The 24,250-nt window shown below is 47.0% G+C and overlaps 1 protein-coding gene and 1 long non-coding RNA gene across 6 annotated transcripts in view; one reads left to right on the top strand and one right to left on the bottom strand.

Annotated features, from left to right (window-relative positions):
- ERGIC1 (endoplasmic reticulum-golgi intermediate compartment 1) overlaps positions 1-24,250 on the top strand; it is a 58,734-nt gene that overhangs the window by 17,080 nt on the left and 17,404 nt on the right. For all 5 annotated transcript variants that reach the window (XM_068206174.1, XM_068206175.1, XM_068206176.1 and 2 more), the window contains exons 2-6: positions 5,084-5,145; positions 11,533-11,605; positions 20,855-20,949; positions 21,615-21,739; positions 24,046-24,150. In XM_068206174.1, the coding sequence (XP_068062275.1) occupies positions 5,084-5,145; positions 11,533-11,605; positions 20,855-20,949; positions 21,615-21,739; positions 24,046-24,150 (460 nt within the window). The remainder of the gene's footprint in view (positions 1-5,083; positions 5,146-11,532; positions 11,606-20,854; positions 20,950-21,614; positions 21,740-24,045; positions 24,151-24,250) is intronic.
- On the bottom strand, positions 4,717-5,683 carry LOC137483240 (uncharacterized). Its single transcript, XR_011004406.1, has 2 exons — positions 5,587-5,683; positions 4,717-4,865 (listed from the first exon to the last, which is right to left on the bottom strand). It is a non-coding gene; the product is annotated as an uncharacterized lncRNA (long non-coding RNA).

Here is a 24,250-nt window from a genome sequence, read left to right as displayed (position 1 = left end):
AGTGGTTAAAAAAGCTCTTTTCAGATTCCAGAGATGTCAGAGAGGATTCTTCTGTTTGGAGGTGTGGAAATCTTCAGTGAAATAATGTATTTATTACTTCATTTCCTGAAATATTTCGGGTCCAAACTTGAAACTGTTCAAGTGTACATAAAGCCCTGGCAGGCAGCTCCTGCTGAGGGAGTGAGCTCATCCTCTGCTCAGGGGAGGCAGCTGAAGCCTCAACTCTAGAAAAAACCTGCGGTGTTTGGGTCCTCTGCCCTCCCTGCCACTCACCCAGCACTGGCAGTCACAGCTCAGGTGAGTCCCACCTGCAGCCCTGGCCCAGCACAGCAAGGAGCTGGAGCTGCTGGAGAGAGCCCAGAGGAGGCACCAGGGGATCAGAGGGATGGAGCAGCTCTGCTGGGAGAGCTGGGAGTGTTCACCTGCAGAGGAGAAGCTTGGGGGTGACACAATTGTGGCCTCGCAGTGCCTGGAGGAGCTACAAGGAAGATGGAGAGAGACTTTACGAGGGATGGAGTGACAGGACAGGGGGGAATGGCTTCAAATCGACAGATAGTTGGGTTAGATTGGAAATTAGGAAAAAAAATCTTCCTTATGAGGGTGGGCAGGCCCTGGCACAGGGTGCCCAGAGCAGCTGTGGTGCCCCTGGATCCCTGGCAGTGCCCAAGGCCAGGCTGGACATTGGGGCTTGGAGCCACCTGGGATTGTGGGAGGTGTCCCTGCCATGGCAGGGGTGGCACTGGATGAGCTTTAAGCTCCCTTCCAACCCAAACCATTCCATGATTCTATGATAAGCTCATTTAAGGGCCAGCACAACTCTTTCACCTGCTCTTGGAAATCTTTTTGGCTGCCCCTGGGTCCCTGGAAGTGCTCAGGGCCAGGTTGGGATAGTGGGAAGTGTCCCTGCCCATAGCAGGGTTTGGAATGAGATGCTCTTTAAGCTCCTTTCCAGCCCAAACCATGTGTGATTCTATGATATACTTCTGTCTGAAAAAAAAAAATCAGAGTAGCAGCAGCCCATATTAGTGTAGGTACAGCTTTTGAAATCCTTCTGACATTTACTGGCACTTGCAATATGCCGCCCTTCTGTTTGGCTCCTTGAGGTCACCACCTAGATCTCGCCTCACTCTTTCCAGGAGGACTGTGGCACTCCTGTCCATCAGGGAGCTGGAGTTCTGCCCCAGACCTGCCTTAATCACACAGAGATTGGTGAATTCTGGGGTTGAGCCTGGTTAGGAATGACCCTGCTCCTCTCTGTGATGCTGTTTTACCAGTTTGTTGACATTCCAACCAGGAAGGTGTGAAAGTTTTTTTGCCTGTCCTTTCAACTCTAGGATTGATAAAAAAGTATTGTAGCATTCCCTCATGTTAGTTATGGATGTTGGTTCCTGCAAACCTCTGACATTTCCAAACGGGCTTTTTTTTATTTCTTTGTTTGCAACCCTGCTCTCCATTGAAAGAAAAGCCACTATAGATGTGTCAGGAAATTCCTTTGTTGTACAGATGACAGCCCAATTCTATCTTTAGCCTCATATTCTGGAATTGCAAGGCCCAGCCTTCCCTTTATGAGAACACATACGACCCGGAGGAAGAACTTTCCTAGCAGCAAGTTTGTTGTTTCCACTCTGAAACGATGTTAATTGATCAGCTCAAAGATACAACTTCGCCTTACAAGTCTCGCCTTTCTGATGGCAGGAAGAAACTTGCCAAAAGCTAAATATAAACAACGTGCAGTGGAAAATGCACTTGTGCCTGCTGTGGGAGTGTGAAGTGATGCCTCCCTCCCTAAAGCAGGATGAGCTGCAGGTTAAGGGAGTTCACTGAGCAGTTGTAAATCTACACCCTGGTTCCTCCTGGTCACGAAAGATGACTCCCAGACCCTGGCAGTGGCTGCTCAGGGTGGCACAGGGTGTGTGTGCCCTGTGAGCTGCCAGGTGCAGCCCCTGTGCACATCCAGTCTCCCTGCAGCGTTACTAACACCTTCCACAGCTTTGGGTACAGCAGCTCTTGCAACAGAGCACAAGGTTCCTCTCTGTTCCCAGGCTACAAATACTCCTCCAAGTGACCAATGCCTCAGGAACCTGGAGGCTTGTTGGAATCTTTACTGCAGGTGCTTGCAGGAACTCTGACCTGAGGGCAGGTAAAACCTGTTCCCCTCTGCCATGCACACAGCTCCACTGCCTCCTCCCTCCTGCATTACAAATCATCTCTGGTGTCTAATCCTCATTCTTTTCTCTTCCCAGGACAGTGTAAGTGCTCTCCTGGGATTGCTTTCAGTTCTGGGAGGTAGGCAAAGAGCCAATGGCAAAAGGAGAAAGGTTTTTCTAGTGGAGGCAGATTTTTAACCCTTAGGTCTGATGGGACCTGCCACAAATCTCTCATTTCTTGGGGCTTTGGGTCTCCTGTTACAATAACTCTAGGTCTGATAGGAGCTACCATAAATCTCTCATTTCTTGGGGCTTGGGTCTCCTGTTACAATAACTCTTGCCAACTTCACTGATTTGTTTGAGATGTTTGCTTGATTTACTTATTTTTATAATTATATGTAATTAATGAAGCCTTCTTTGGGCTTCTGTCCTCACTGCTAACATTTGTTCTCTCTGGTGACTCCCAAACATACTTTTCAAGCTGTCATTGAATCCTTTACATTTCATATCTTCTTCTAACTTGGAGTTTAAATAGAGTGAAGAAGGGTGCTCTTTGTCCTGGCCATGCCATCTCCCATCATTCTTCTCAAACCTTGGTGCCATTTGGGTTTCCCCCTTGCCCTTCTCTGAGTGCATAAACCCCACTGCTGTTTTCACTAACAGGGATCAGACTGAGGAAATTGTATAAATTGTGGCCAGTATCAGGTGAGAAGTTGCCTGGAACCCTGAGGGCTGTTGTTCCTGTGCCAGACTATGAACCCTCCTAGCTCAGGATGTGTCTTTTCCAAGCAATTGATTGTTCTGTCAGGCGACTTGTACATAGCCAGTCCTTTGTCTTTTGGGCTGGTGATCGTTTGGATTTGCTGGTATCACACATCAGTGAGCAAAATCTAACTAGCAGTGTTTGCCTCTTATCCCAAACTTGTCTTTTTTGATTGTTGTTTTGATCATTCCAGCATCCTTGTCCAAGCTTTAATACGCCTTCCCTCCTTCCCTTCCCTTCTGTTTGGGTCAGGTTCTGAATGTCATCCTTCAAGCTTCTGCTTTCATCCCTAAAACCTTAATTGAGCACTTTTTGTAGTATCTCTGCCTAATCCAAGCTTACTTAGGCCATGGAAAAGTTAATTTGTGGTTACTTATGTGATGAAATGACAATCTCAGAGGAGAGAACTCTGCCTCATATGACATCAGCTTTCCAGTGAGTTCTTTAAAAAGCAGATTTTTTTTTTCTTTTAAAGCTGTGATGGGCCATCATTTCAATACTAGTAAATATTTCTGATGATGAGAACAAACTTCCTTTTATAGTATCCACACGCTGCTGTTTTTACTGAATCCAGCCTGGAGCTGTTTCCTATTTCTGAGTGTTGGCTCACACTCAGCAGCTCCTGGTGTTCACGTGCTCTGTCTCCCTCTGTTTCTCTCTCAGCTTTTTTAGCCTTGTTGATCTATTATTGTGACTTTGGCCAGACGACGCCAGCTTTCAGCATTTAATGGGCTGGGAGAGCAACAGCTTCCTCTGCCTGTGAGACCATGATGTCATCAGCTACTTTGGGTTCTTTCACCATCCTGATGCTTCGGTGGATGTGGAAAGAATGCAAACAGCACTTTCCAGATGTTCTCGGGGCAGCTGGAAAACCATACATGGATTGTTTGGTTGGGGAATATTGCTGGTCTGTTTAGGAGACAGCAGGGAGAAGGGTGATGAAAACACAGCTCCTGTGCAGCAGTGCTGTCAGGTGTCTCACAGAGGGTTGTTGGGGTGTTAAGGGATGGCACAGCTTATTCAGGATTCCAGCTGGGCAGCTGAAATACCTTCCTACCTGCTCTCCATTCCCTCTCTTCCCTTCCTTCCTCCAGCTTCCACTCCTGAGTCAAGCACAGTATCCTTCTGATCTCCTGCAAGGCAAATGCTGTTTTGTTCATGCAGTTCCTCAGAGTTATCTCAGCAGTTGAAGACTAAAGAAAAGAACAGTTATCTAGTTTTTAAACTCCCAGTAAAATATTTGATGTAGTAGGAGCTACTGAATAAACACAGGGGTGTTTCATCTTGGTGCAGTGTAGACTGGGAATTTGGAAGCTCTCTCCAGGGCTGGAAAAAGCATCAGCTCTCACCCACTTGTGGCATATCCAAAAAAGTCTATTTTTAGGGAGAACCGGTCACTTCCTTCTTTAGGGTGGGTGGGTGGGTGGGTGGGTGTTTTTAATGCATTAATTAATTTTTATTGAGTGATGGAAAAGCTGATGTCAGAGCTTCATTGCGGTTGGGCGTGCAGGAACACAAGGTGGTAGGAAATAATACAGCTAACACATGAGGGCAGGGAGAGTTTAACCATGGGCAGTTTAAAATAGCAAAGCTGAGCCCTATGGATATTAAAAACTATGACTGAATCAAAACAACGGGCTAATATTAAACTGGACTTAGCTGGGGGAGGAACAAACCTGTTGGGTTAATTTCTGTTGTGGTATCCAATGTCCTAGGGATTTTTTTTTATCTCAACACCTGGATTTCTGTCTTAGGGGTTGTCTATTTTTGGCTTTGCAGGATACAAATGACAAGGGGCAATACAGGTTGTGCTTTACTGGGGTTTTTATTCAGGAGTCTGAAGAGTATCCTTTCCTTTTTACAGTGGTCTATAAACTTGTCCAGCATGACTTCTTGCCTGGCTGCTCTCACAGTTCAAATTGCACAGATCCACAGCAGGGAGGGGGAGGGAAGTGCTTTGGAAATGGGAGCCAAGACAGAGCACAGTTACATAATTGTACAAAAGAAAAGGGTTTTTTTGTTTTGTTTTTTCCTTCCCATATCCTCCTGCCTACTGAAAAAACGTTGTTGGAAAGCTGGATGGAAAAAACTTCAGCATCGTTCATCCCTGTGGGGGCATGAAATGTATTGAAATGTTCCACCTGTTTTATGGCTGGTGCTTTTCCTCTTTCAGGTTTGACATCTACAGGAAGGTGCCAAAAGACCTTACACAGCCAACCTACACAGGGGCCATTAGTAAGTAATTTCTTTTTGATGTCCTTGCTAGCCCTGGTCTAAAATTAAAGATTGTTTGGCCTCCCTGTCTGCAGGGAATTCTTTTAAAGGGATGTTAAGTGTTGGAAAGGGTGTCCTTTGTTGCTGAGGCAGCTTGCTCTGCCCGTCAAACAGTGGAATAGTTTGTGTGAGTTCAGAATTGTAGCATGGTTTGGGTTGGAAGGGGCTCTAAAGAGCCTCCAGCTCCAACCACTGATAGGGATCCACTCTCACTCCCATGTATCAATACACAGACTTTGGCTGATACCGATCTCTTGCCTTGGGCCCTTTTTCCTTCCTTCCTGCTCCTGAGGGAGGCTGGAGGCTGAGTAATGCCATTTCACACAATTATGTGCAGCGAGCTGGCTGGGCAGAGGGCTTGGTAAACATTGATCAGGCTGATCCTGCCAGGCCTGTCATTACCCTGCTCATGGAGCTCTCCTGTCCCTTGGAGCAGGGACTTCCTTTGATCAGGGAGCTGTGCCCCACTCAGCCATGCTGGTAGATGGGTCAGTAGTCTTGTGTGTCATTGCTGACGTGAGTGATGTCACATCCCTTGGTGACAGCACGCAGGACTGAGTCAGTGCCAGTGAATCAGGACACAAAGGAAAGCCCTCTGTGAGCTGGAGAAACTCCTGGCTGTGAGCATGGTCGAAGAACAGGTTGGCCAGGGTGGTGTGGAGTCTCTGTCCTTGGGGATGCTCCAAACAACCAGAGCTGGGCCTGAGCAACCTGCTCAGAGCAGGGGATGGGCTCCAGAGAGGTCCCTGCCAGCTTCAACTGTCCTGTGCTTCTGTGAAGATAACACATTTCCCTAAATATTTACTCTGAGTCCTTGTCCCCTGAGTTCTCCTGGCCACTGAATTACTTGTATCCCAACTCCCATTTGGGTTTGTTGAAGTTGTGAACAAAGAGCTTGACTCAAACTGTTTGGGAATTCAGGGGCGGGTGAGATTTAGTGTTTTGAAAGAACACTTTGAACTTGTGAGTGATCCTGCTTTCTCTTCTGTTTTGGAAACTAAGAGTTCCCACACTGCCACTGGGCTCCCTTTGAGAATTTGTCTTGTTATGAATCACCTGCAAAAGAGTATTTTAGAAGCAAAAAAAAAAACCCATCAAAGGCCACTGGGTTTAGGCTTTCAGATCTGCAGTAAACAGCTCAAGTGATAAGTCTGTTGTGGGAAGGCTTCAAGGTTGTGACTCTTCCTTACAATTATTAGCCGACTTATTTCTCTGTATTGTTATTTACAGCTTCTCAGGCTTTGATTTTCTTCTCTAACTGGTTCTCCTTCTTTTTCTCAGAGTGTTTTTAGGCAGCCTGATAGAAGCTTCTGAACCACACAGGCAGCAAACAAACTGGTGGCTTTGCCTGTGAGGATCTTGTGAGCAGCGTTTCTAATGGGCTTTTTTTCTGTCTGACCAAGCCTGTGGCTTGTAATTTGAAAGCCACTAATCTTAGGTATTGTAGGAGGCCATGGATGAGACCAGCCCATTGCCAGGCCAGTTGGAAGCCTGGGAAGGTTGCATGACCTGGTGAAAAATTGCTTTAGGGAAGTCAGCCTTTGTTAACACTGGGGGCTTGAGTGCAGGGGAAGGTTCTGCCTCTCAAAAAAACTTTTAGGCTTTAGTAGTCATGTGGAATTACCGTGACTGCAACTTTATTTTGGCTTTCTTTAAGTCCTTCAAGTTAATGATATCCAACTATTAATTTAGGCCTTTTCCATATGATTTCTGCTGAAACCTTAGTTCAGTATCACTTCTGGTGCTGAAGGCTTTCTGGAATATGAATGGATTTACTGCAGGGTTTCAGGGATTGTATAATGGTCTATTTAAAAAAAAAAAGGTGGAAGTTTATTAGAGAAGGAACAGATCAGATTACAGAAGAAAAGAGATGGAAAAGAGCAGCTCTGCTCCTGACACCAGGGCTGAAGGGACCAAGGCTTTTAGGGAAGAAGCAGCTACAGGAGAGTGAGTGTTGGGGGATTTTGAGGGAGAAGAGCAGGTGATCTTAAACATGAGCAAGCTCAGAAGCCAACTGGAGTTATAGAGGCTTTATGAGGTATGGATTTTTAATTCCCAAATTTGTATGCAGTGAACACTGCATACAAGATACTTCAGATCTGTGTGGCACCCACTCAGCTACAAACAACTTTTTTAGGAATGAAGGAACCAAGTGAGGTTTGTCCAGAGCAACACAGCCACTGCTGTGGACTTCTCTGGGAAGTGTGTAGAAGTTACTCATTCCTTTTCCTCAATAAAAGTCCCTTTTTCAGGCAGCATCCCTGTTGTGCTGTTGTCCCTCTTCCACCAGTCTTTGCAGGTCCTTCCACTGTGTGTAGCATGTCTGTGGTGCCACTGTGACAGACGTGGTGACAGCCTGGCCATGTTTGGGTACAGAGGCAGCAGCAGCAGCACTCCTGGCTGGCTGACAGTTGGCATCTGGCTGGACAGGAGCAGTGGGGCTCTGGAGAGGAGCCTGCAGCCCAGGCAGCTGCTGTCACCATCCTGCTCTCCATCCATCAGTGTGGATGCATAGTTTGCATGCACATGTTGTATGCACACATGGAAACGTTATCCAGAAATACTCTGTGCTGTTTGGGGGCTGGAGTTTTAAATACACATCAGGAAATATCGAAGTTATGATTCACATGGCGCCTGTAACAGGACCCGTTCCTTGTGCTTCTTAGCAGTTTGCTCCAGTGAATAATAAATACTATTAATTTTATGCCTTAATATAGGCATGGCTCCATGTTCTCAGTCTGTGTGATGTGTTAAACACTTTGCCTTTCTCTCATTTCTCGTGGGGTGGGGAGGCAGAGCCAGGAATGTACGCAGACGGGGTTTGTAGTGGAAGGGATAAGTACAAAAAGGTTAGTGCAGCAATAAAAACCTTGGCAGAGTTTCCCATCCTTTTGGGATTGCAGATTAGCAGTGTGTCTACACCATCAACCTTTGATATATTGATCATGTTATCATATTAGAGCTTTAAAAATCCTGTCTCAGATGTTGTTGGAGCTCTGTGGGAATGTCACCGTGCTCTTGCAGTTAAGGAAGCTTTATGTATGAATTGTTTGATTCTGTCTGATCCCAGCCTTTAATCTACTTTTCCAAATATAATACACTTGTCAAATGTGGGTGGTAGGACTGCACATTTGCATGGAAGCAGGTAAAAGCCTTCACAGTGAAACAAGCAGCTGAAGCACCCCGTGCATAAATTCCTGTGCTGGGAATGTCATCTGTGCCTGCAGCTCCAGGCTGAGAGAGGAGCTCCTGTTCTGCAGCTGAGGAAATGCTGCCTCTGGAGACAGTAACTGATAATGCTGTCACATGAGTCTCATGCCAAAAACTCCACCTGCTCTGGAAATGTGTGTGTATAGGAAGAGTTTAACAGTCCAGTGTCCTCTTTCCCAGAGTGTCCGGCAGCAGATGCCTGAGAAAGAGCAGGAGGAGCAGGTTAAACACTTCACCAGGCTTTGCTCAGTTGGCTCCTGAGCTCCCTAAGCTGGAGTTGGTTCCTTTGTGTTTAGTATACCTCAATGGATTTCTTCCTCGGGGCATGTATGATTCCTTTTTGTAATCCAACAGGTTTTATTTCTTAAGCAACCTCAGCATCTGTAGTCAAGAATCCTCAGAATTTAGTTGTGTAAAGGAAAACCTCCCCTTGTTTTTAACCTCCCCTTTCCATGTAGTTCCCATACTGGAAGAGACAGTGAGTGGTTGTTCCCCACTCACCTCCTTCAGGCTGCTCATGATTTTATATCCCCCTCTCATGTCCACCCTCAGTAATCTCTTTTACAGCTTCAAAACTGACTCCATGGTTTGAAGACTGGGAAAAGCATTGAAGAGCTTTGAAAGTTAGTCCCTGCCTTTCAGGGCATTCTTGCAGGGTTTTTTAGATATAAGTTAGTGGAATTTTACTGTGCTGTGTTTGCTAAGTATTGTCACGAACCTTCACTGCAAGAGCTGAACTGAAGATGGGCTTGAGGGAGCAAGTACTGGAAAAGAAGGTATTTTGATTATATAAGTGGCAGAGAAGGAAGTTTAAAAATTGGAAGAGAGAGGAAGCTCTGGGAGAGAATTTAGTTAAGAGAGTTAGTAGTAGCTTTCCTAGAAGTGCTTGAGAGCAGAGAGGTCTGGCTGATGCTGTGGAAAGCCTTTACGGGATTATAACAAGCAGCAAGGAATATGGGAAGCAATTAAAAAAAAAAAGGGTTGTCTATGTCAAACACTCTCCCCTGCAACTGCCGGAGATCTAGTGCCTCTCTCTGTCAGTGATCAGCACTACGAACACTGGATCTACTCGTGTGCTGCTTTGGTTTGGTTTTATGGGCTCTTACGTAGGTGTGGACGTTCTCACAAGAGTTTGCTGCTGTGCTTTGAGCGGACCTTTCTCCTGGTGCCCCGTGCCAGGGGCTCATCTGGGTCACAGCCCTGGTGACCTTCTGTGTCCTGACAGCCAAAACTTGGGAGCAACTGTGTGCCCATCTGAGGTTTCTCTTCAGGAGTTAATAGCCTTCTTGCTTCCTGTTTTCCTACTGGTCTTCAGTTTGTTTTTTTTTTTTCCTCTCTTTCCTCATTCTAACTAGTGGATTTTTTGGCATCTCTGTTAATCCCTTGCTCTTTAGAGTGGGTCAATAAATGAATCCCCAGTTGAAATTATTCTGATGAGGAAGGGGAAGCAACGCATTTCTCTTTCCTCAGAGCTGGAAGAATGAGGCACAAGGCTTTAGGTCACTCAAGGCTCTGTCTCAGTACTTGCCCTCAGCACCTCTTTCCTTCCCTTGCCTGTCCCATTCTTTACCAAGGGAGTGATAAAATTGTTCCCATCCTGTTGTTACTTGAGCTTCCCGAAGGAATGGGCAGTCAGGCTGTACAGGTCATGTGGAGTAAAGTTGAGGAACGTGGCTTTTTTTTTTTTTTTTTTTTTTTTTTAATGTATTTCTCAACCCTAATTAGTGGCTCTGGTGAAGTGGTCATTTCACATGAAGAGAGCTGTGCTGGGATGGAGGGGTTGTGCTGGGATTGTGCTCTGGCTGTCACAGCCCTGGAAGAGCCTGCCAGTTCCTTCTGTGAGTGATTCATGATGAATTTGGGTATTGTATTTAACACAGAGACACACTGCAGCCCTGTCCCCTTGAGCTGGCACATCCTTGCCTGCTCCAGTCATCCGTGATCCATAGGATTTACAGCTGGGCTTCCTTCCAGCCCCTCCTGTGTGGGTGACTGTCACTGCTGCTTCAATGTCACTGCTGCTTCAATGTCCCTGCTCAGGGGTCGGAATAATTTCCTGGTGAAGAGCAAACAGTAACATTCCAGTTGGAATAATTTCCTGGTGAAGAGCAAACAGTAACATTCCAGTTGGAATAATTTCCTGGTGAAGAGCAAACAGTAACATTCCAGTTACTTTGGGCTCCCTCCATGCCATTCCAGGTTGGAATTCCTAGGAATTGTTGTCCGGGTACCTCACAATTCCTTCAGTGGGGATTTTCCCTCTCTGCAGAGTCAATTTGTCAGCAAATGGAGAGATGAGAGAAGTCACTGGCTGCACAATTCCAGTATTGCCACATCTCTGCTGTCCCAGCTCTGAGGTGCCTTACACAGAGCTTTGGAACCTGACACAGAGCCAAAGTGTCTCCTTACCCCCAAAACACCGTGTAAGGGGACTGGGTGCTTTCAGAGCAAGGAGGTGCTGGTTCTTTTTGCCTTCTGGAGGTTTTAATAGTGATAAAATTGGGGGCCAAGGCTCCAAAGACGAGCTGTTGTCAAGCAGCTGTGTCAAGAAGAGGGCGTGCTGGCAGACCAGCATGGTGTGCTGAAAATGGAGAATGCAGGAGCTGTGGGGAGATGGAAATCATGACAGAAAAAGTGGCCCAAAAGTGGAAGATATCCCTGTTCTGGGTCATTGATTATGAAGCCAAGGGATGCTCATATTTTCACTGCAAGAGGCAAAGAAATTAAGATGAGGCTTTTCTAGATAATCTTGCCTGTGAGCAGAATTAAGACATGCCTTTGGTAAGTCCCAAGGGTGGGGATGCAGTGGTCAGGATTTTATGTGAATTTCAGGGCTTTTTTTTTTTTTCTTGTTTGCAGAATCTTCTAGTGTTTGCTCAGTGGGAAAGACACAAGTCTGGTATTTATGCATTCATAAAATAATAGAACTTTTAATGGTTCCTCAGGATGTTTGGATATTGGCATGGCATTGAAGTCACTGCTCTGGTGGGCTCCTCTGGGTCATAGACTCTAAAAATTGTTAATTCTCAGTTGTGTATGGGTATATCCTTAGGGGCAGTGATATGGCTGTGTGAAAACAGTTTTTGTCTTCGTTACACAAACAAAACTAACCTTTTCCTCTCCTTGCCTCTGTTGCAGTCTCTGTCTGCTGCTGTCTCTTCATATTGTTTCTCTTCCTGTCTGAGCTCACCGGATTCATAGCCACTGAAATGTAAGTAAAAGTCATGTTTTCCCCTGTTTGTGTGGATGTGAATCTTTACAGCTTTACTGTTATCTGAGAGAAATATTCCTGTAATTTCACTAGGTCATTTAATTGCCTAATGGTTTTGGGATTCCTTTAGGTTGAGTCCAAATTCTCAGACATCCATTCAGCTTTTTAATTTGCTAAAATTAATAGGCAAACTTGGTTCTGAACTATTTTTGATAGAGGAAGCTGTTCCAGACTTGCTTGATCCTTTATTAGCTGCATGCTGGATTACATAATTAGCAGCATGGAGAAATGGATTGCATAAAATAAGAATTATGAATTTAATATCAATAATTGCGTTTTTTTATGATGTCAGAGCTGAATCTCTGATTCATGCAGGTAGTTTTATTAAAGTGTGAATTTTTTCTTCTTTCATTGAGCCTTACTAGGAAACCTTATTCACAGGTTTTGTGCCTGAGGACAAGTTGCCCCAGGTGGTGACAGCTGTGAGAAAAATGGAAATAATTTCTACTTTTAAAAATTGCTCATTGAACAAGTATGAAGTACTTATTAACACCGAGTTAATCAGATTTTTTTTCCCCCCTCTTCTCATATTCTTCCTGCCTCAAAGTAAACTTTTAGTAACTCTTAACACATCTACCTTTGTTTTGGGCTCTAGGAAACCTTCTCCATCACCCTGCTGATGTGGCAGTGAGCTCACTGAGTGTGAGGCACAGTTCCTGGATAGTTGGGAAGGGTGGAACTTCTGTCAGGCTCACATGATAGTCCTGATAACAACAGATGTCAGAGCTGAGCTAAAAAGCTCTGAAACCTTGCTTAGATTGACCATTTTGATAACCAAGAGGCTCTCTCATTGTTTTTGTGCAGCTCTGTCTTGGATCAAGAGTATAATTTCAGGAATAATGTTAAGGTTGACTAATGTTTAACTGAAGGCAGGAGTGTAATCAAGCTCGAGATCATTTTTTGTGCCTGTTGCACGTTTACTTCAGAGATGGTATCTCAGATTTCTTGCTTGCTCACTGTTTCTTTGACTTCAGTTCCGTGTGTTTGCTTGTGAAATCCAGGGTCACCTTATCAGCCACTCCACAGAGCTGAGTTTCCTTGGGTTTCTTGATTTGAAAAACACAGAAAACACAAGACTGCTTCAACTAAAGCACTGCTTTTTCTTGCTCTCCTCATTCTCTTGCCTGGTTTTCTTATTTCTTTCAGTTAATGCTTTACAGGAGGAATTAGTAATATTTACCTAGTTTTGACCCAGTTATTGGAGAGCACGTCTGAGGTCTCTTCTTGCTTTTTCCTTAAGAAGATGATGCATTTTCCACAGAAATACTGGGAAGTGCTGTAAGCACGCTCAGCTGACAAGTTCCCCATTAAAACCTCAGAGAGATGTTGAAGTGCCTTTCCCAGCAGGAGCTGCGTGGGGAGGAGGTGTTTGCAGGCAATAAAGGAGTAAAATTTGAGAGAGGATGTCACACATGAGTCTGGGACAAATGATGCAGGAACCTGGTTCGTCATGGACTGTCCAACACAAAAGCTCACACAAAAGAGTAGAGCAGCCTCCTTCTGATGAGTTACAAGTCATCAGACTCTTGCTGGGAACATTCACCCCCAGCACTTGTGAAAAGGCTCTTCCAGAACAGCGGAAATACTTCAGAAAGTCACTTCAAGTCCTTCCCAGTTCAGCGACTTCGAAAAGAGGAGTGAACTTTTCTTTTCCATTTCTTACTCATTGGTTTCTCTTCTGAGAAACCCAGTACAAGTTGTTGTGAGCCTCTTGTGTTTCCCTTTCAGACAGGTATTACTGGCAGTGTGTTGTGAGGCAGCAGAGCCTCATCATTGGGAATAATAATTGGGAGCTCTGTGTGGTTTGGAACTTGTGAGAGCTCTGTGCTGCCATTAAGCTGGGTAATAGCAAATAACAGGGGAAAAACTGTCTCAAAAAGGCTTTTGAGCCTTATTTTCCCATGATCCAAATACAAATATATGGAAGATTCCTTATGTGCAAACTGTTCAGTTCTCATCAACTTTTATTGCAAGCTTCAAGGGGTTTTTTTTAGTATTAAGAGCCTCCTACAGCAGATACCTCTCCCAGATTGAAGTTTCCCAATGCCAGCCAGGACCTGAATGATTACAGGTGTGCAGTTACATGGGATGAACTTTCCTGCTTTGTCACTGCCAGCTGTGCTGTGAGACTGCATCACTCTTTCTCCTTTTGTGTCATATTTCCCTTAAAGCACTTGACAGAGCCAGGCTGGGTGGGGAGAGCTGCACAATTTTGATGACAAGGTAAGCACTTGGCCTGGTGCTCTACATCAGAGATGTGGCAGATTCCCTGCTGAGCACTCCTGCTTCCCTCAGAGCCGTGTTCCACCGAGTTTTTGTGTGTGGGGTGTGTGCAGGGACAGCTCCTCCAGGGCAGTGGTGCCCACAGGATTCCCTGTCTCACTCTCAGCACCCAGAGCTTCCCTTGGTGGCTGCATTTCAAGCAAGAGGTTGGTGTGGTTTGTTGAGCTCGTGCTGCAACACGAGAAAAGAAGGTCTGCTCTGCACCACACTGACCCCAAATACTCACTGGCTCCTGCCCACTGCTGGACTTTCTTGCACGTTCACATGAGTGCAGCAGCCTCAGTGCCTGGCGTTACTCGAAATCTCGGTTTGGCCGCTCTTGCCCAACTTCAAAGCTGTTTTTCCTTGACCAGCCCATTGTGGTAGCATTTACAGTCTCAGCTGCTGAAGGCTTGTCTGGGTGGCAGAGAGCCAGGAAATGACAGCCTCATCTCGAGGATCAGAGTCACAGCCCTAAACCCAAACATTACCTGTGTGGGGAGGACGGCAGCTGTGTCAGAGCTCGTGTGGGCATTTCTAATGAGCGCCGGGGCTGTGTCTGGGCACAGGAGCTGACTCCAGTTAGGAAGTCAAACCGAGACACTGCAGGAAGCTCATGGAAGAGGTAACACACTCTAAAGGCATGTCCTATTCTGCTGCTGACGGGTTTCCTGGGGAGACCAGCCCTGAGGAGGGTAGAAAACTCCCAAGCTGCTCATCTTCCAGATTTATCGTGTGACCCTAACAGGCCTGTGAGCAGCCATGAAGGAAATCCAAGCTTGGCACTTAGGTGGGGCTGCATCCTTCCCAGGAAAAGCACAGTCAAGTACTGGTGAGGGAAAAGAGCTTTTTTCTTTTCTCAGTCACAACCCATCATTGCCATTAAGGGGAGGGCGAGTTTAACTCTGGAAGTCAAGGATCTGCTTGATTTTTATGTTTTTTGAGTCCAGACTGAAAGAAGACTTAGTCCAAACTTCAGGCATTGGAATGTCCCCATCCCTGGAGGTGTCCAGGGAACACCTGGATGTGGCACGCAGTGCTCTGGGCTGGGTCACAAGCTGGGGATGGGTCACAGGTTGGACTCGATGATCTTGGAGGTCTTTTCCAACCTAAGTGATTCCATACCAAGAACCTTTAATGAATCTCCTCAATTCTGTAGAAGATAAAGAGGTCTGTGCTCCAGTTTGAACAGCTGAAAGATGAACCGCATCAAACACTCTTGTCCCACTGAGGCAATGACTCAAATGGCTGAAGAAATTAAGCCAAAGGGTTAAATGTGTCTGGCTTTTCCTGGGCAAGACCAACAGCTGGTTGAGTTGAGAGTAGTCTGAGTGCTAGGAATGGCTTGTCCTGCCTTTAGCAGCCTCCTCATTCCTCTGCTGCTGTGCTGCAAATCAGAAGCATAGAAATCACCCATCTCTTTTCTAATTAACTCAGATCAGCGCTAGACGTTAATAGCTGGCAAGATGATAATCTCACCGTTTTATCACCCTAATTAGGTCATGAATTATGTCCTGTAAGATCAATAATAGTTTTCCAAGTATTCCATCATTAAGGATTAAAGATGTAATTAACTAATCTAGTCTGCCTTGCACTGGCAGCCAGGGGAAGGGGTAGGAGGGTATGAATGTGGTGCTTGTGGTATGAATGTTTGTGCTCAACACTAATTCATCTGCCACAGCACACTGTAGGAAGCAACAGACTGTTCCTGGCAGTGTTTGCTTTTTTTTTTGTTGTTTTTATGTAATAACAGACAAAAAACCTATCTGAAGTGACAAGTTTGCAAATTGGAAAGCTGAGCCCTGCACAAGGCAATTAATTACTTCAGCAGAATATCTGCAGTAAAATTACTGCCTTTTCATGAAAGCATAAACCATGAATCACAGAATCACAGAATATCCTGAGCTGGAAGGGACCCACTAGGATGATCAAAGCCCAATTCCTGGCCTGAAACAGGATAGCCCCAAGAAGGCTGTCAGGAGTGTGGGAGGAAGCAAAACTCCAGGAGTTTCAGGGAGCAGTGTTCCTTGTCCACACTGGATTCATTTGCACGCCCAGGACTGATCCTGCAGAGCAGCAGGATTGTCACCAGACCTGTCTTCAGAGGCTTTTTATCCCGTAGCTCTGCAAAGTGTGTGGGGTGTGTTTTGTGGCTCTCAGCCCGTGGAAATGGTACCAACCAGCAGAGTGTGATCCTGCTGCAACAGGGGTTCCTTCTGCTGCAAACCCTAATCTGGGAGCACAAGCCAAGAGATGCCACAATTCCTGTGCCCTGCCACTGGGCTGGAGATGCACCTCCAACCCCGCTGGCTCAGACATTTGAGGCAGATGAAAAGCTGGAGCCCAGCAGCCCAGCACGGGCAGCACAGCTTTGTAGGCAAAGGAAATTGGAGCTGTAATCCTGCTCCTGCCACGGACTGACCTTGAGCCAGAACCTTTTCTGCAGAGGGATGTAATCCTTAGCAGCCTTGAGACAGGTAGGCAGGTAAGAAGCTTAATTGATGTTTGCGTGGCAAGGTGGGCATTACCTAACAGGAGGTGTTGGAGGTTTGTGCGGGGTTGCTGTGCCCTGTGTGGGCTTGCAGGAAGCGGAAGGTCGTGTCATGATGTCATTTGCAATTCCTGAGTCAAGTCTACATTGACGTCTTTCGAACCCTTCTCCTTCTTCCTGTCTCCTGGAGAGCTGTAATCCCTTCCTTTGTAGGGCAGCGTGTTTGCTGTGCTCCACAGCTGATCTGGGCCAAGCACCTTCACACTGAGGAGCTGATTGGGATGCAGAAGATGACAAATGTCAGAGCAACAGACGCATGACGCAGTAGAGAGTTTGCTGACCTGCTTGTTGTTGTTTCTTCACACAAATTGAAAAGAAGATTTGTCTAATGCTCTCTGCTCTGGCACCACTGAAAATGTGGTGATGCAGGAATCTCAGCATTGGAGGGTTGTGTTTCTGGAAGGTGATTGATTAGAGCTGAAAGGGCAAGTGGAGCCGAGAGGGCTCATTTGAGAAAGTCTTTTGAGAAGCTTTGGGCTTCCTCAAGAAAGAATAATTATTTTCCCTCTTAGGCACGGGGTCCTGGAGATGAGAGGGTGCCTCCTGGGAGTTGGAGGACAGGGTAAAGTGCAGCTTTCTGGAGTAAGTGGCTGTATTTTCTCTGTGGCTGATGACTGAGGAGGAGTCTGGCTGATTGTTTGCTGTGAAAAAAGGCTAAAACCTGAAGCAGGGACTTGGGACAAGGAGGACAGAGGACAAGGCAGATGTATTTAGAGGGCACCCGCGCAGTGTGTGAAGCCCTGGGAGGTGGATGCAGTGCCCACCCTCGGATCCAAAGGGCTGCAGGCTCTTTGCCTGTTGAAGTGCTGAAGTTAATGGCCAGAGCTGCTGGGTGAAGTTACTGTGGAAGTTTTGTTTCTGGGGAAACGAAGCTGTTGTGCCATAAATCTGAGACCTAAAGCACAGGGAACAGGTCTGACTTTCTTTGGATAAAACCCTGAAGCCATGGCTGCTGTGGCCCCCTTTCCTTGGCTCTCACGTGCCATTGGCATGATCTGGCCAAAGGGTCCCTCCAGCTTTGTGCGTGGAACGCTGGAAGTTTGGAAGCAGACAGGGTAAGCAGCCCAGCAGCATCACTCAGGAATGTGAAGTATTTCCAAGTGGCTCTTTCTAGAAGTGAAGCAGATTCCCGATGTGTGGATCATGGAGAAGCTTCCCTCCTGTTCCTCGGGTCAGTGGTGGGAGGCTCTGTGGGGGTGGGAGGTCCAGCTCTCACCTGTTGTGTGTACTCACTGTACTTTCAGAGCTCTGCACCCTCACCCTCCTTCATTGTGCTGCTTTTATTCAAGTATTCCTTTGGAGAAGGTACACCCTGCCTTTGGAGTCACAGTATGGCCAATATCACTGCCTCTCTCTGCCTGGCCTCGGGTTTTATTTCCCTTGTGACCATCCCAGATTGACTGTTAAGGCACTGTTAACTTCTGGGACACTTTGTATTCCAGGACAGACAGCTATAGATTAGAGTCAACTTCCAGCAGAGACCTTACTCCTCCAGGGAGAGTGGCTAGAGGGGGTAAATAGTGCTTTTCCTGACATCCCAGGAGAGTCTGATTTAATAGTAGGAAGGGTGAGTGCAATTTGGCTTTGTGGCCCTGGGGAGGAGGATGGCAAGGGACATGTGAGTGCCAGTCCTTTGCCACCCAAACCTGGGTGCCAGTGGTTCACTGGAGGGAATAGCCTTGACCCAGGAAATTTGCATTACCTGTGAGATTTCCAGAATTCCAATACTCCAGATATTTGAGGTGCGCAATGGCCAGTTTGTTAAAAATAACATTTCTTGTGAGGTTTGCCCCACCAAGTGCAGCCTGTGGTGTGTTGTCATTGTACCCTTGGTTCCCCACAGTGAGAGGGAATATCAGTGACACACAAAGGATGCACTTTGGGGCTGGATTTGTCAGTTGTCAGAGCTGATCATGCCATGAGGAGGCAGTGGCTGGAGCTGGGAGGGAGAAGCAGGATCCAGCTGGATGGGTGCTCCATGGAAGGTGACGCTGCTGGTTGAAATGAGGGGAAGGAAAGGAAGGATCCACTGTCACGAGCTGCCTGATGTCAGTGCAGTGATCAATTGGGTTGTGAAATTTGGAGCGTGAGTTGGAGAAGGGCAGGGGGCTACTGGGTGAGGAGGAGGAGGAGGAGGAAGTGGCCGTGAGCCTTGCCCAAGGGACAGGCTGGGAGCCACTGGTCCAGTGACCGGACTGCGGGACAGGAAACCAGTTTCCTTCACCTGCAGCTAATGGGCTGTGTGATCTGCACAAGCTGCCCTACTTCTCTGTGCCTCAGTGATCCACCAGGCAGTCAAGTGACCTCAGCACTTGTCTTCCTGTGTCAGAGCTCCCACGGGCTCCCTGGGAACAGTTCATCCGCTGATTTCGGCCGGAGAAATCAGAAATTTCTTTCTCACTCGCTCATCACCAAAAGGTTCCTGACAGGTTCAGGGTTAGAAATCGGCAAATACAAACACTGACCGTGCTAGGGCTTTTCTCCAGAGAGCTGGGATGTTGAGCTGAGCTGCTGGACCTGACTGTGCTCTGCCAGCCCTGCTGTGAACGCTCCTTTAGCCAGCAGCGCCGAGGTGCCCGTGGCACTGCTGGGCATCTCTGGGCATCTCTAGGCATCTCTGGGCATCTCTGAGCATCTCTGGGCATCTCGGCCAGCACGGCGCTGGGAAGGAGCCAGGGGTTCTGAAATGGGCTGGCTGGAGCTGGGAAATGGATGGGAGCACTCGGGCAGTGCTGAGAGGTGCTTGCTCTGGGGGTTTAATGCCCCTCCTGGCTGGAGCTGCTCCTCCCGGCCCTATTTGGATATATGACTTAATCCAATCTGCCCAATCTGTCAGTAATGAACACGTAGAGGAGAGAATGCATTCCGCCCAGGAGGAGAGGGCTCAGCCAAAATGCTGCTAACTAGGTCACTGATGAGCAATCTTTCCCCTCCCTCTGTGTCATTTTTATTAATCACTTGAAAAATAGGTTGAGTAATGATTGCAAGCAACTTGTCAAGCCAATTAAAAACAGAGAAAGGTAGGGCTGTGAAGCTGAAGACAAATGCTGTGCTGGTTTTAAATGAGTGTCTGTAAACCCCACTGACCTGTGAGTAATAGCCTCCAAAAAACCTGGCAGCAGGTGTGTTTCTCAGTGTCAAGGTTTGTTTCTTCTGCATCCACAGGGCAAACAGTTCACCGTGGCCCAGAGATGCATCACCAGAGCAAAATCACTTTGAATCTGTCTCGTAGCTGCCTTAGTCTGCTTTGACTCTTAGCATGTGGACTCTCCAGTGGGGCTTGTCAAAGAGTTTAGTGCACTTTGAATGTAAAATAAAAATGCTGCAGAGCACTTATTGGTTTTATTTTATGTAATTTGCCTGAATCTAAGCTCCCATAGCTTTATAATCTGCCCAGCTGGAAGATAAATCGTCAAATCTTATTTGTTGAACAAAAGAGCTTGTAGGTAATCTCGCCGTCGTCTCAGTTCAATGGGGTGAGTCTCCCCAGAGTGGACTCTCCAGGACCATTCAGCAAATTCAGCACTGGGGTTGTTTTGGTTTATTTTTACGTGTGGATTGGATTGTATGTGCCAGCAGTAAATATTTATACTCCTGCATTGCTCTGCCTCTCTATCTGTGTTTTGTCTCCTGTGAGATGCGTGCCAGCACCGTGGGTGCTATGAGACAACATTACTCTTTGGGAGGCTGGTGTAGAGTGTGTGAGATCCTGCTGTCCAGGATGTTTCTTCCCATCTGTTCCTGGCTCACATCCCCTTCTCCTCAATTTTAGTCACCACTTTTGGTTACCATTCATAGACTGGAATGTGATATTAAGGAGAAGAATACAGATATGTCGTGCTGCCTTCCTTCTCTTGCTGCTGCTCTGTCCGTGTGGTGGCAATAACAAAAGGCAATTAGTGACACAAATAAGCTTTCCTGGGGGTAGTTGAGAGCAGCCTTTCTCTAGAACTATTTGTGGAACAAATGGAAAAACACATGACTGCCTCCTGCCTAAAAGGAGTAGCAGCCCAGGGGAGGGGAGGGCTGGATCGATAACCTGCCATCTCTTCAGCATTAGGCTCTTGTTTTGTAGCTCCTCTGAAACCCCAGGGTGGAGAAGGGTACAGGGAGCACAGAACAGAAGTTTTGATTTTTACTGGTGCAGAACTTATTTAAAGCCTCCTGCACTTGCCAAGCAAAAAATCAAATTAAGCTGTGATTTGCCCCCATTTCATCCTAGAGAGCTTTCCCTTCTCTCTGTAACTCTGTTGTAGCCATCACACAATCAAACCTCCTCTTTCCAGTCTCCTTTTCCCCTTCCCCATGTAAGTTTTTGGGTTTTCCCTATGGGAAGCAGCCCTGTGCCTGAACCCAGGTGTGTTTTTGCCCTGCAGAGTTAATGAGCTCTACGTGGATGACCCAGACAAAGACAGTGGAGGGAAAATAGAAGTGAACCTGAACATCAGTTTGCCAAACCTGCACTGTGAATGTGAGTACCCCTTCACTTAGCAGCTTTTCTTTGTGCTTTGAGTAATCCTTGAAATGGGCCCTGACAAGTACAGTGGCCCTTCTTCTGTAACAGGATGGAAACAAGTAGCTGCAGCCTCTGCCAATACCCCATTGCTTTCTGTTCCAGGCCAGGGCACCTGTTTTCTTGGACCGTGTGCTAGTGGCTGATCTCCTTGCTGGCTTCTTTCTGAAGCTCATTTCCTTTTCTTTTTTTTTTTTTTGTTTTTTTTTTTTTTTTTTTTTGTTTTTTTTTTTTTTTTTTTTGTTTTTATGTTTTTAATAGCAACCTTTTTGTGTCTGGGAGCAAGAAACCTCCCAAGTTCCAGCTGGTTGTTGGCTCTTCCCAAGTCACCTGCCTTGTCTGCCTGAAGTTTTTCTGTTTGTGTGACTAGGATTGCAGGCAGCTGGCAGGACATGGGAGGTGTATTTGTGTCAAATAGGCAGCGTGAAAAGTTTGGTTACAAAGCTTTTGGGGTATAACAATTTTTGACAAAGGACATTATCACCTCAGTTTAGTCAAATGTCAGGAAAAAAGGTGTGGTTTTCTTTTCAAGTAAAAGCAATACATCCTTTTCCTATGCAACCTTCCTGTTACTTATTTTGTTTGATTTTTTTTTTTTTGTCTTCTCCCTCCCACCCCTGCAGTGGTTGGACTGGACATCCAGGATGAAATGGGAAGGCACGAAGTGGGTCACATTGACAACTCGATGAAGATCCCTCTCAATAATGGGGATGGCTGCAGGTTTGAGGGCCATTTCAGCATCAACAAGGTGAGTGGCAGTGACAGTGGGTGAGGGTGTGCTGGCTGAGGAAATGCTGGCAGGATCCCTTTGTAAAAATGAAAATTTGGAAGTGTGTCTCTCCTGCCCTGTGTGTGTTTATGACCCTGATCAGGCAGAAATTCAAGTCAGTGTGGAGAGAGGAGGCTGCATGGCCAGTCCCACAGGGAATGTGTTAGATCAGGGGTTTTCTTCACTCTCCAGAACAGGTAATGGAGACAGAATTGCTGAACGGAGAGAGCAGCTCTGTGCAGCAGCCCAGTGTTCAGGGGATGTGTGAAAACCTTACAGATGCCAAAGGGCTTCTGTGTTTACTCCTCACGACTCCTGCACCTCCAAAACCTGACTCAGTGTGGAGAGGTCTTTGGCAGTGGCTGCATCCCAGCTCTCCTTTGTTCTGAGAGCTGCAGAATGACAGGAATGTTCCCTGCTGGAGGGTGCCAGGGCTCCGTGCTGGGATGTTTGGAATACAGCACGTGGCCCCACGCATGCTTGGTGGGGATGCTCTGCTTCTGTCTCAAGGAATGAAAATCCAGGCCTGGAGGAGGTTCCTCTTTGGGATGGGTGTGTTCAAGATTGAATAATCTTGCTATGTAATGCTGGAGATGACTTGCTGGGGTGGGGGAGGCCCTGGTGGGACCCACTGATGTCCTAAGAAGGGCACACCCTTTATTCACTCCGTGTACCACGGGCTACAGAATCCTACTTCCTTCTTTTCCTCCCAGGTCATGTTAAAGCACATCTAAAAATAACAGACAGGACCTCTTGCTGATTCTGTGGCATGGAAAGGATTAGGGATTTAAAAAGAGGACTTTTCCTCATCTCCAAGCCACCAGGATCGCTGGCAGCTGTGGTACACAAAACTGGGAAAGGGCTTCTGGAAAGGTAGTTCTTGTCCAGACAATTCCCAGAGCACAGGGCTGAGATAGCTGGGGGTTAGTCTGCTGGATGTGGTGTGTCCTGCTCACAAAGCAGCTGTAGAAGGGGGTGCAGAATGTGGCAGTGAGGAGCTTCCTCCGCTGCTGATTTGTGCATCATTTAGTGGCTGGGACAGCTGTCACAGGCAGGGGAGCTGACCCAGGACTTCTGGCTCTGGAAACCCCAATCTCTTGTGTGTGACCTGGAAGTCTGCAGTCCCTTGGCAGGAATTGGACAGGCTGAGCTGGGAGCTGGAGTGGGACCTGGCCAGCCTTGGAAACTTGACCAAGGCTTGCACTTGGGTGTTGCTGTCACAGCTGCTGAGGGAGGACAGGGTGACAGTGAGATGATGCTGGTGTGTGCTGCTTGCTGCAGGGCCTGACGCCCTGTTTGCTCAGCTTGTTTATGACACAGCTGGTGTCCACACCTGAAAGTGTTCCCAGGAGTGCACTGCTGCTCCTCAGGTCATTAAATCAGCTTTCCTGAAAGCACATGGAAGGGCATGTGGCCTCCCATGGCCCTGCTGGTGAGGTGTCTCTGCAGAGAGCATGCTGGGCACCAGTTGTATAACCACCCTCCCACTCCTGCCTTAAGCCAGATTGCTCCTCAGGGTTGCTTCATTTCACAACCTTTTCTCAATAGGAAAATATTCGTGCACCCTCCGTGACAGTGATTGAGCTGAATCTGCTGAAGGACTTCAGGGCTAGTGACCTGAAAAGTGCATGCATGCAGAGTGGTGCCATCAGAGAGACACTGGGGCTCATTTTCTGTCTTGGAACTGAGCCTTTAGGTGAAACTTGTGTTTTTCAGTTCTTTGTATTAACATCCATTAAAAAAATTAAAAGGGAGGGCTCCTGCCAGGTGGAGAAGGGGAAGATCTAGGTTAGTTTGTATGGGATGCCCACTTGGGTTTGGCGGTGGATTTTCTCTTCGTATAAAGCTCATTCTTGCACACCATCTCTGAGATAAAGTTGCTCATGACTGGTACCAGAAGAGAAATACATCCCCAGCTTCCTGGGCTGCTCTGCAGCAGTGGGCCTGTTTGCAAATGTCAGATGTGGGAGTAAGACAGTGAGCAAGAGAGACAGGAATTTTATTTTAATAGGGATGAAAGGCATAGCCCCAAGTGCTGGGAATCCCTGGAGCTGGGAGTGACCCACTCATCCTCTCCTGGTCAGGAACATCAGCAGTGTGGGGGTGCCAGACTCCGGGGCTGCAGGACTTGAGTGTGGTGGTGGTGGGTCAGCTGTAAGAAGGTATCACACATTCTTCCATCTTCCTGGATGGTTCCAGGCATTCCCACGTCACATCACAGAGCCCAGCAATGCCTTGAGGGATAAAATGTGCAATCCTGTCTTCCCTGTCTTGGCTAATTTTAGGTCCCTGGTAACTTCCACGTGTCGACGCACAGCGCGACGGCGCAGCCCCAGAACCCCGACATGACTCACGTCATCCACAAGCTCTCATTTGGGGACAAGTTACAGGTGAGTCCTGAAAATTCCCTGGCTGTAGGGGAATGCAGTGAGAGTGGTTTAATATTAGACACTTTGGTTTTATGGAAGGATTGTGTGTCCCTGCAACGTA

The sequence above is a fragment of the Anomalospiza imberbis genome, chromosome 15 (genome assembly GCF_031753505.1).
Source record: "Anomalospiza imberbis isolate Cuckoo-Finch-1a 21T00152 chromosome 15, ASM3175350v1, whole genome shotgun sequence".
NCBI classification, from domain to species: domain Eukaryota; kingdom Metazoa; phylum Chordata; class Aves; order Passeriformes; family Viduidae; genus Anomalospiza; species Anomalospiza imberbis.
Note: the sequence above shows the minus strand (reverse complement) of the source record. Positions and strands in the feature narration are given on the sequence as shown.